General features: G+C 45.3%; 1 protein-coding gene across 2 annotated transcripts in view; it reads right to left on the bottom strand.

Moving 5' to 3' along the window:
• The window catches only part of JMY (junction mediating and regulatory protein, p53 cofactor), a 182,389-nt gene that overhangs the window by 96,872 nt on the left and 72,783 nt on the right, over positions 1–12,734 (bottom strand). For both annotated transcript variants that reach the window (XM_033929536.1, XM_033929527.1), the window contains exon 5: positions 5,511–5,676. In XM_033929536.1, the coding sequence (XP_033785427.1) occupies positions 5,511–5,676 (166 nt within the window). The remainder of the gene's footprint in view (positions 1–5,510; positions 5,677–12,734) is intronic.

Raw genomic sequence — 12,734 nt, 5'->3', positions numbered from 1 at the left:
CCAGAGGTTTAAACAGTCTGCGCATGGTGGGGTCCTCACCAAGATACAGAGCATTCCCCAGATCTGGGTTCTGCAGTATCATCACCCACTGTAGATGTTCCTGCTAGGGAAAGCAAATACATAAAAATAGAATCTTGATCAACTGGGTCATCCGCAGGCAGACTATCTCTAAACTGCACATGGCACTTCTGCTGTGTACTTGAACTCTTTGGGGGGAGGGAACCCTGGTACTAGAAGGGCCCAATACCAGACGGATTCATGGGCCCTTGTTAATCATATAGGCCTAAAATATCATATTAATAAATTCAGGGGGGAATCCCTGCCCCTGAGGCACTAGAAGGGCCCAATAGCAGACAGATTCATGGGACCCTTGTTAATCATATAGGCCTTGTTTCAAACTTTTGTAGGATTTGACTGGTGAATCGTGACTGCGCAACGCCAGGGAAGAGTTAAAAGTCGAACTTTGAGCTGGGGTCAGTGCATGTGTCCCCCTGGCATAGCGCAGTCACGATTCAACATCTAGACATTCAACTACTACTATATCAGCTAACCAAAACAAAATAAAAGTGGGTCACAGAACCTCCTGAGAAAACGGGAGGGTTAAGTAGCAACTCTTGTCCCCCACCCCCGGATGCTCCTCAGACTGCCATCCACCACAAATAGGGCATGAATCCGAAGTATCCTGGCCTGAGTCCATCCCTCCTGTTCTTAAACAAAAACAAATTGTTTTGAGGCAGATAGCTTTTAATTTCAAATCAGGAAATCTAAGATGGCTACCGCATAAGAACATAAGCAATGCCTCCGGTGGGTCAGACCTGAGGTCCATCGTGCCCAGCAATCTGATCATGTGGCGGCCCAACAGGTCCAGGACCTGTGCAGTAATCCTCTATCTATACCCCTCTATCCCCTTTTCCAGCAGGAAATTGTCCAATCCTTTCTTGAACCCCAGTACTATACTCTGCCCTATTACGCCCTCTGGAAGCGCATTCCAGATGTCCACCTCACATTGGGTAAAGAAGAACCTCCTAGCATTCGTTTTGAATCTGTCCCCTTTCAACTTTTCCGAATGCCTTCTTGTATTTTTATTTTTCGAAAGTATGAAGAATCTGTCCCTCTGCACTCTCTCTATGCCCTTCATGATCTTGTAAGTCTCTATCATATCCCCTCTAAGTCTCCTCTTCTCCAGGGAAAAGAGTCCTAGTTTCTCCAATCTCTCAGCGTACGAAAGGTTTTCCATACCTTTTATAAGACGTGTCACTCGCCTCTGAATCCTCTCGAGTAACGCCATATCTTTCTTAAGGTAGGGCAACCAATATTGGACGCAGTACTCCAGATGCGGACGCACCATTGCCCGATACAACGGCAGGATAACTTCTTTCGTTCTAGTAGTAATATCCTTCTTGATTATACCTAGCATTCTATTTTCTCTCTTAGCAGCCATTGAACACTGTGCCGCCGGCTCCATTGTCATGTCCACCATTACCCCCAAGTCCCTTTCTTGGGTACTCTCCTTCAATAACATCCCTCCCATAGCTGTATCTCAGGTTTCTACTTCCCACATGTAGTACTTTACATTTCTCAACGTTGAACTTCATATGCCATATCGTCGCCCATTCCCCTAGTTTGTTCAAATCCGTTTGCAATTCTTCGCAGTCTTCTTTAGTCCGAGCTCCACTAAATAGTTTGGTGTCGTCCGTGAATTTTATTATCTCACACTTCATCCCTGTTTCTAGATCATTTATAAATATATTAAATAGCAGCGGCCTGAGTACTGAGCCCTGTGGGACACCATTCATGACCCTCCTCCAGTCCGAGTAGTGGCCCTTCACTCCTACCCTCTCTTTCCTACCCGCCAACCAGTTTCTGATCCATCTATGTACGTCTCCTTCCACCCCATGGTTCTGCAGTTTCCGAAGTAGGCTCATGGGGTACCTTGTCAAAGGTTTTTTGGAAATCTAGATATATGATGTCTATGAAGTCTCCTCTGTCCATCCGTTTGTTAATTCCTTTGAAGAAGTGCAATAAGTTTGTTAGGCACGATCTCCCCTTGCAGAAACCATACTGGCTGGTTATCAGAAGTTTTTTTCTTTCAAAATGTTCATCAATGTTTTCTTTTATCAGTGTTTCCGCCATTTTCCCCGGAACCGAGGTCAGACTCACCGGTCTGTAGTTTCCCGGGTCACCTCTTCATCCCTTTTTAAAGATGGGCATAACGTTAGCTATCTTCCAATCCTACAGGATCACGCCTGTTTTCAGGCGTAGATTGCAAATTTGCTGCAGTAGTTCCGCTATCTCCTCCTTTAGTTCCTTCAGAACCCTTGGATGGATTCCGTCCGGACCTGGGGATTTGTCAGTTTTTAATTTTTCTAGCTGCCTTTGTACGTCTTCAAGGCTCACTTCCATGGATGTTAATTTTTCTGCTTGACCTCCATTGAAGATTTGTTCAGGTTCTGGTATGTTGGATGTGTCTTCATTTGTAAATACAGACGAAAAGAACATGTTAAGTCTTTCTGCTACTTCTTTCTCCTCCTTCACCACTCCCTTCCTGTCTCCCTCGTCCAGCGGTCCCAGCTCCTCCCTAGCCGGCTGCTTCCCTTTAACATATCTAAAGAACGGTTTGAAATTTTGTGCTTCCCTGGCTAGCCTCTCTTCATACTCTCTTTTTGCTTCTCGAACCACATGGTGACATTCTTTTTGATATTTCCTGTGCTCTTTCCAGTTCCCCTTAGTTTTGTCTTTTTTCCATTTCCTGAATGAATTTTTCTTATTGCCTATCATTTCCTTCACTATTTTAGTTATCCACGCCGGGTCTTTTGTTCAACTCTTTTTGCACTCCTTTATGAATCTGGGGATATACAGATTTTGCACCTCACTTACCGTGTCCTTGAAAAAAGACCAAGCATGTTCTACCGTTTGCCATTTCTTGGAAGTGTTCCTAAGTTTCTTTCTTACCATTTCCCTCATTGCTTCGTAGTTTTCTTTCCTTTCGGTATTACTACTTCAACCTTGAACTTGATTATATTATGATTGCTGTTTCCCAACGGTCCCACTACTTCCACTTCCTTTGCAGGTCCCCTTAACCCATTTAGGATTAGATCCAGAGTGGCATTTCCTCTCATTGGTTCTCTAACAAGCTGCTCCATGAAGCAATCTTGTGTAGCCACCAGAAATTCTGTCTCCCTAGCACATTTTCAGCTTCCAAGACTCCAGTCTATCCCGGGATAATTGAAGTCTCCCATAATAACTGTGTTACCGCTTTTGCATTCTCGCTTCATCTCGGCTTCCATGTCTGCATCGATATCTCCGGTTTGCCCGGGTGGACGGTACTATAGGCCCATCTTTATTTCAAGCCCTTTCCTTCCTGGTATTTTAACCCATAACGATTCCAGCTTGCTGGTCGTCTCTACTGTGTCCATTCTTGTTGATTGTATGCTTTCTTTTATGTATAGGACTATTCCACCTCCTTTCTGTCCTGACCTGTCCTGGCGATAGAGCTTGTACCCCGGCAGTGCTGTATCCCATTTGTTTTCTTCATTCTACCATGTTTCAGAGACTCCAATGATGTCTATGTCCTCTGCATTGGCCATGGCTTCTAATTCCACCATTTTGTTTCTTAGGCTCTTTGCATTAGTATATATGCAATTTAGATACTGGTGTTTTCTTGTCTTCATCTCCTTTCCCTGCGCTTCGGTCTTTATCTTCTTCTCTTGTGCTACAATTCTTCTAACTTCCTCTTCTGGGTTAGTCAACTCCTTTAATTTGCCTATTGTTTCTTCCCAGCCTTTTTTCCCCTTAGTATCTTACCTTCTTCCGAATCATCGACGCTTGGTCGACTGTCGGCTTTCCCCTTCTTCTTAGTTTAAAGCCTGTTCTATTCCTCTCCTGACGTTGTTTGCTAGAAGTCTAGTTCCCACCGAGCTCAGGTGCAGTCCATCTCTCCTGTAGAGCTTGTTCTTGCCCCAGAACATTGTCCAGTTCCTCACGAAGTGGAACCCTTCTTCCTCACACCATCTCCTCATCCACGTATTTATTGATTGTAGTTCCTCCTGCCTTTTCACATTTGACCTCGGTACCGGTAGGATCTCTGAGAACACTATCAGCAATTTTAACATCAAAAATGGCCCAGGGAAGCCAAACAGAAACATTTTTTTAAATGCGATTTGGGGATTTTTGAGGGGGACCTAGCACTAACTCTGCAAACCCATGAAAATCAATATTAAGGACCACATCCCCCCAAATCAGGCTGTCAGCCTGCTACTCACTGTGCCATGCTGTTTGCTGGAAGCTGTAGAATGGAAGCTGTAACAGCTTACAGGGAGATCCTCTATCTCAACAAGCCTGGAATCCGAATTGCTTTTTTCTTCCGACTGCCTCTCGAGCCCCAATGAACTTGCCGGAGATCTGAATCACCTCTGGAACCCACGCACCCTAACAGGGGGCAGGAATGCAGTCGGCCCCAATCCTGGAGGAAAACAACGATGAAGCCACAAAGCCTGTGCTCACACCCACTCGTAGACAAACATGGGGTGAACTTGGGGAGTTTGGTTCCTAAGCTCCCAAACTGTTAATGCAGGCTGTCTATGTGGGTGCACTGCAAAGCAGCCTACCCCTTGGAAGCAGAACCTCTGCCTCAGTCTGCGCTCTCCTACAGCCAGAGCTGTCCCCCAAAGGGATCTTCTGCAGCATCAAAAATAAGCCTCACAAAATAGTGGGAATATGCGGCACATTGGTTAGAACTAAAGCCTCAGTACTCTGAAGTTGTTGGTTCACATCCACGCTGCCCCTTGTGACCCTGGGCAAGTCACGTAATCCTCCATTGCCCTAGGTACATTAGATAGAGTTTGAGTCCACTGGGACAGATAGGGAAAAATGCTTAAGTATCTGAATGTAAACCACTATATAAATACTAAAATAAATAAAATAATAGTGTAAAATACTAAATTTAGAAAAAAATAAACATGAGCAGAAAAGACAAACTCCTACTGTCTTGCTTGTAGGAAAACAACTGAGGAATTGGAGGAAAGCCTAGAGGTAAGAGAGAAGAAGCAAAAATATGCAAATGAAGCTTCCTACAAGAATTCTCGCAAGAAGGGACGGACTGCCCAAAAGTTCAGTAATACAATGTGGTTGTACAAGAATGGGGAATAAATGTTAATATTGTATGCCCACCCAAACCACTCCCTCTCCACGCCATAATCATGCACCTTTGCCATCTAATGTAGTGATCCACACCATGTCTAAATAGTAGCTTTCTAGAATTGCATTTAAACATGTATAACAAACCATCTCCCCCTTTTACAAAAGTGTAACACAGTTTTTAGCGCTGGCCGCGGTGGTAACAACTCCGACTTTCATAGAATTCCTATGAGCATCTGAGCTGTTACCGCTGTGGTCGGCGCTAAAAACTGTGCTACACTTTTGTAAAAGGGTGTTAAATGGGCAAATGATGCTATTTACATGTGGGAATCCTACTAAAACAAGGGTGTTTGTATATCAAATCTAGTATGCACCTGATATCTGTCTTCTGATGCTTTCAAGTTGTGCTGTCAGTAGCAATTCTTCGAATTTCAATATTTCAAATTGCACTTCATACAGCTGAAGTTGAAGACCATAATAATCAGCTTCTAACTGATTCAACAGGGCAATGGCCTCTGTACCACCTTGCAGGCTCTGCATCTGAATGGGAGAAAATTGTGATCAATTCACAACTTTTTAACTCAAAAAAATGAAAGTGTAAAAATTCAGTTAACTTTGAAAGTTTAAACTCTTTTAAAATGAAGATAAATTTCTGTCAATATGATGTCAGCTCAAAAGTTATATACAGTATTTAATATAATATAGGTTTCTGTTACACAAAAGTAGACCAACAGTGCCTATAACAATCAAGCCAAAACATCCAGGCATTCAACTACTACTATACCAGTTAACCAAAACAAAATAAGTGTTCACAAATTTACTACAAACACAGAGACCAATGCAAAAAGTTACTGTGGACAGAAACGCATAATGAATGAAGGTTAAGCATGTGTGTTAGTAGGTAAATGATGCATAAAGAGGTTCAACTCCTGAATTAACTCTCACAGCAGACATCAGTACACAACCTACTAAAATGCATGCAAAGGAGGCCATTAAACTGCAGTAATGCAGAGACATTTCTACTCAGCCACACTAAGCAATGTACCCCCAAGTTTGAAGTGGTGGTGAAGGGTGAGGAGAGTCCCCCACTCACACCCCAACATAGATTTTGGTATTGCCCCTTTTCCCTGCTAAACCAGCAGCCTCCTCCACCCCCCCCCCCCCCACTCAGATCGAACTGATACAACTAGTTCTGCCCAATTCAGGGAAAATTTTTTATTCAATTTGGCCTATTGAATCAATTTGATTCACTTTTCCCACACAATCAAGTGTTTGGGGGAAAAAACCAATCCTGGAGGGTTTATATTGTAGCCTCTTCACCCATCCCACCCCCCTTTGTCTCTCCAACCCCACGCTGGTGCTGTGGTGTAAACAAAATAAACAAAAAAAGATTTTTCCTCTCTGTTAAGTCTTGCTAACACATTTCAAATCTGACATATTGTAATCACAAAATAGAAAACATTATATTTCTTCTACTGTCATATCCAACATTTCTGTTTCTTTCCCACTGTCTACCATATCTCTCTCTCTCCCTGCTTTGCGCCTGGGTCAACCCTCTCTATTCCATTTAATACAGCTTCTCTTCGTTCCTCCCCTCCATTATCATGTGCAACATTTTTCTCTCTCCCTGCCCTCCACCCCATGTCCAACATTTCTCCCTCTCTCTTCTCCATATATGTATCTCTCCCCTCCACCAGATGCAGGATATCTCCTTCTCACCCCTTTCTACTTCTTTGTTGAATCTCTCCCTCCTCTCCTCCACCTCATGTCCAACAATTCTTCCTCTCAACTCTCCCCCATGTGCAGCAGCTATCCTCCCCTCCCATCCCTCTGAGCAGCAGCTATCCCCCTTCCACCCATCCCCCCTGTGCAACAGCTTTCCATCACTCTCTCCTTCCCATCCTCCTGTGCAGTAGCTCCCCAATAACACCCCCCCCCAAATGAGATCTGATATGCCTCCAGGATTCCTAAAGCAGTAGTGGCGGTGGTCGGCCGACAGAGGCAGCGCTCTCAACACGCAGCTTGTTCCTCCAAACATTGGCATAGTGTTCTTTTTGGCACCGTGTCTGATAGCAGACTGAGAGCAGTACCTTATTGTTTCAGCAGTACCTTTTCAATTACCGTATTTTCACGTAGATAACGTGCACCCGTGTAAAACATGCACACGGGTATAGCGCGCGGGAAACCGACATATATGTAAAAAAAATTTTATATACCGCGCACACCCGTATACTGCGCATGTTGCCCCGACTCTCCCGTCGCCGCCCAACTCTCCTTTCGCCCGCCCCGACTCTCCTCTGGCCACCCCGACTCTCCTTTCCCCCGCCCCGACTCTCCTCTCCCCCTTGAAGTCCTGTCCCCACCCTGAAAGCCTGATGCCCCCCCGACGTCCGATTCACCCCCCCGCAGGACCACTCGCACCCCCACCCCCACCCCGAAGGACCGCTCGCACGCACCCACCCCGAAGGACCTCTCGCATGCACTCCCACCCGTACCCCCACCCTGAAGGACCGCTCGCACCCCCACAGCCTCCTGACCCCCCCCCCCGGCTCATCATGTAGAAGCTCCTACCGGTGTCCTGCTGCTTCCTCTTGGCGATCCCGGCCCTTCTGTGAGCCCTGCGTCTGCGCTGCTTCGTCTTCCGGCAGTTCCGCCCTTTCTCTGACGTCAGAGAAAGAGTGGGACCGCTGGAAGACGAAGCAGCGCAGACGCAGGGCTCACAGAAGGGCCGGGACTGCCAAGAGGAAGCAGCAAGACACCGGTAGGAGCTTCTACATGATGAGCGGGGGGGAAGGGAGTAGGGAGGCTGTGGGGGTGCGAGCGGTCCTTCAGGGTGGGGGTGCAGGTGGGAGTGCGTGCGAGCGGTCCTTCGAGGTGGGGGTGCGTACGAGCGGTCCTTCGGGGTGGGGGTGCGAGCGGTCCTGCGAGGGGGTGAATCGGACGTCGGGGGGGAACTATGTAAAAAAAAATTTGTAAAACGCGCTCACGCGTGTAACGCGCAAGGTTATGCACGGTTTGTAAAAACCGTGTATAACGCGCGCGTTATATGCTTGAAAATACAGTAATAGTAATCTGGCGCCATCTACTGGACTTCCATTTTACACACCACTGAGGAAGGCTATCCCAGCCGAAACATGGACCATGTTGGGGTCCAGTCTATACAGTTATATTTTTGTTTGCTATGATTTTATGCCTGCCGTATTTTATGTATATGACACATATATATGTCTTGAATATATGATGTCTTGAATATATGATGTTCTAATAAATTGACTGTCCTCACAACGGTTTGACTTTGTGTCCCTTCCCCACTCCTTTTTCGTTGCTATATTCTGTACATGGGGTTATTTTTTCCTTTGTATTGTGTGACCCTACAAGTTTACATGTATATCCCATCCCTCCAAATAACCCCCAGATTGGAAACAACCAAAATACAACATGGTCAATATATCAGGCCATCTCATTGAGAATCAGACTTCTAGCTCAAAGTGGTAAAGAGCAAATATACGAGTCCCATAGTTGTAAGAAAGTTTTTTTTATGTTTTACAAATCGAGCCTCCATTGCTTCAAATAGCATTAGCCGATGGAGTTGATTGTGTTGCTGCCAGAATCTGAGTGGTGTGTCTTGGAGCCAGCATTGCATGATACATTTGTGATCCACCATACAAGCTGACTCCTATCTTTCCCATACACCTCACAGGCAGCAGTCCTTCCAAATATAACCCCCAATAAAGAGGACAAAACTCAGGTGCCCCACAGTCCTTCTAAATAGCTTAATATTTGATCCCAAAAAGATTTAATCTGAGGGAAACACCATAAAGCGTTTGCAAAAGTGTTGGTTTCTCGTGTACATTTAATACATGTGGGAGTAGATATCAACCCTGAATAAAAGGCCTGCATGTGTGTGAAATATGCTCTATGTAAGATTCTATAAGTGCATTCTCTCCATACTGAACCTGTTATGAATGTAGATATTCATGTAATGGCCTGGCATAGCTCTTTATCTCTTAAAGGCACTCCCAACTCGTCTCCCCATCGTCACATTTAGTCATCATATGCTTTAGAGAGCACTATATCCCAGATGATCCTGTGCAATTGAGTGATGGACAGAGGGCCTTCTGCCTCCTCTGTGAACAATTGTTGAAGTCTCCAATAGATCCCTGTGGACAAACCCATTGCCCGAAAAGCTAGCACATAATGTTTCAATTGGTGGTATCCATAAAAATCTCCCGGTCTTTCCCCCCCCAAAGGGATTCCACAAATGCCGGATAAAATAACAGAGATCCTTCCTCATCCAAATCGTGCGCTAAAAGCTGCACCCGTTTGGTACCCCAACACCTAAAAACTCCTGAGGTAAGTCCCTGGGGGAAATTCTAGATTCCCTTGCAATGGCAACAGATCCATAGTGACAGGATTATAATGTAACGTTTTCATTAAATTGCACCATGCTTGTCACATAGGTCTCAATAGTAGACTAAACCGGGCCAATGGGGGCAATTCTGAATAATCACTCCGAGCACAAGAAACCCTGAAAAAAGTGACAAAAAACACTGAATAAAAGAATAAAAGGGAGAGAGCAGAGCATACACACTCCTGCTAGCATGCATGCAGAAGGGAAAAACTGTAGATGGAGCTAAAGAGCCCAGTGAAATACAGCAGAGGCACAGAGAAAAAATCCAGAGTGGATTCCTTCTGCAGATGGCAGTGCGTACAGTAGGAAAATCAGGTGCGTAGGATGAAAAAGCTTGCATTCAAAAGTCAATGGAGTAAAAGTGGAGTATCTAAGGATCCAATCCCTAATGTCGCAATAAACAGGCCCAATTATATAAGCATAGACCAGGTAGTCCCAGTCCCCCACCTGTACCAGTTAAGTTTGATTTTTTTTTTTTAACAAATTGATTCGAATCAATTCACCTAAGTGGGCAGACTTATCATAAACTGCAGTCATGCATTCATGGATCTCCTTTGGCTTTTTCCCTTCTTTTGTGAGAAATTTTATTACTGAATGGTGCTCTAAATTTAGCAGTTTTTACATGATTCACTTGAGGACTCTCCTAACATCCTGCCTTTTAGTATGTTAGATTTGTACCGAGCTGCAACTGTGTATGAGTAATCTTGAAACATGTCAACATACACAGACTTGTTTCAACATGCTTGCTACTTTCTTTCATATTCCGGTAGATAAATTATTGAATGCCCCTCCTAGCTGGAGAAGGGCTGAGCATTCTTAGTGAAGAAGCATCTTCTGGATGCAGTGGAAAGGAAACTCTTTAGGTGGATTGTTTGGAGGTTTTCTGATCAAGTGCAGAGCATGATGCCTCGAGGCACCCACTGGTCTGTTGCGATAAAGAGTTCAGTGTAGATGAAAGTGGATTAATCAACTTGTCCTGAGGAACAGATATCAGTTGCTACAAGAAGGTCCTGAGAACGAAGTACAAGAAGTTGTTCAAGAAGTTGTTCGGCAGACGGTTCCAGCTCCGAAATCAACAGTAAGACCCACCCCAAAGAAGCGCAGAGTAGTGGTCATCGGAGATTCGCTGCTGAGGGGCACCGAGGGACCAATTTGCAGATCAGACCTACAATCAAGAGAGGTCTGCTGTTTGCCAGGGGCCAGGATCCGGGATGTAACCGCTTGCCTTGACAGACTCATCAAGCCCCGAGACCACTTCCCCATGATTTTAATCCACGTTGGAACCAACGACACCGCCAGGAGCACCCCGGACAGCATATCTGAAGACTTCAAAGCCCTGGGGGAGAAGCTGAGGAGGATGGATGCGCAGGTAGTCTTCTCCTCGATTCTCCCAGTGAGGGGCAAGGGCAGAGCCAGAGAGGATCGAATACAGAAGGCGAACGACTGGCTGCGAGGATGGTGCAAGGAGATGAACTTCGGGTTTCTACACCATGGAGAAGCTTTGCAAGGACTACAGGGACATGACGGGCTACACCTGACCGGAAGAGGAAAGAATGTCCTTGGACACCGTCTAGCCCGCCTACTTCACAGGGCTTTAAACTAGGTAAGTCGGGGGAGGGTACAGGCACATACAACATACCTGGCGAACTAAACTGCCAATACTTTTTTGGGGCTGAAGAAAGTAGTCACCATAATTCTGGGTCAGGGACGAGTACGAAAACTTTCGAATCGGGGGTATGTTCATATGACAATTATGGGTCACATTGTAATTTTGGGTCTAGAGGGAGCACACATTGTAATTCTGGGTCCAAGAGGAGTACACATTGTAGTTATGAGTCTAGGGAGAATAAAAACAATGCTAAAGGTGTTCAAGTAGCTCAAGCAGGAACAACCCCACTGAGTCGTAATAAAAATACAACGTGGAGGGCTATGTACGTCAACGCACACAGTTTGGGAAACAAGATCCTGGAATTAGAAACGGAAATAAGGAATGCCGACCTGGATGTGGTGGCAATATCTGAGACCTGGCTCACAGACTCCCACAGGTGGGACATGGTCTTACCAGGTTACAACTTGCTTCGCCGGGACAGGGAGGGCAGAATAGGGGGAGGTGTAGCATTATATACTAAAGATGACATTATGGTCACAAGAATCGCAGATGTCCAGTACACTGGGGAATCCCTTTGGGTTAATTTGGCCAGAGGGAAGGACAAATGCTTGTATCTTGGCGTAATTTACAGACCCCAAAGACAACATGATGACCTGGATATGGAAATAATCAGTGATATAGAAAATATCACCTTGCGTGGGGACACAGTAGTGTTAGGTGACTTCAACATGCCTGATGTGGATTGGGATAAACTTACCTCTGCTTCCGGCAGCAGCAGGAGGCTATTAAATGCTATGAAGGGAGCTGGTCTCAAGCAACTGGTGTTGGACCCAACAAGGGATCAGGCAATACTGGACCTATTACTTACCAATGGAGAAAGTGTCACAGAGGTCTCGGTGGGCGACACATTGGCCTCCAGTGACCACAACATGGTATGGTTCAATCTTAGGAAAGGTTTCACTAAATCTACCACACTGACCAAGATCCTCAAATTCAAGGACACAAACTTCAAAGAAATGGGAGACTTCGTTCACCAGGCGCTACAAGAACAAGCAGAAACAGATAGCGTGGAAGAAATGTGGTCAACTTTGAAAACCACCATACAGGAAGCGACAAACCGCTATGTTAAATTAGTAAGTAAACAACGAAGGAACAATAAGCCGAAGTGGTTCACTACAGAGATCTCGGCCCTTATCAAGGAGAAGAAAAAAGCATTCATCTCTTACAAACAATCAGGCAAACAGGTCTCTAGAGCAGACTACTTGACCAAATCAAAAGCCGTCAAAACGGCAGTCAGGGAGGCTAAGTTTCTCATGGAGGAGTCTCTGGCAAAAAACATCAAGAAGGGAGATAAATCCTTCTTTAGTTATATCAGTGACCGAAGCAAAAACTCAAGCGGGATTGTACGTCTTAGGAAACCAGACGGAGACTATGTGGAAAAGGATTCGGAAAAAGCCCAACTATTAAATGAATACTTCAGCTCAGTCTTCACCCGAGAAGCGCCGGGGCTTGGCCCTCAGCTACAGACAAGGGTTGACTCAGTTGATCCGTTCAGTAACTTCGAGTTTACGCCAAGCA

Source organism: Geotrypetes seraphini, chromosome 1, assembly GCF_902459505.1.
Source record: "Geotrypetes seraphini chromosome 1, aGeoSer1.1, whole genome shotgun sequence".
In the NCBI taxonomy this organism is placed as follows: Eukaryota; Metazoa; Chordata; class Amphibia; order Gymnophiona; family Dermophiidae; genus Geotrypetes; species Geotrypetes seraphini.
The sequence above is the reverse complement of the archived record's forward strand: the minus strand, read 5'-3'. Positions and strand labels throughout refer to the sequence as shown.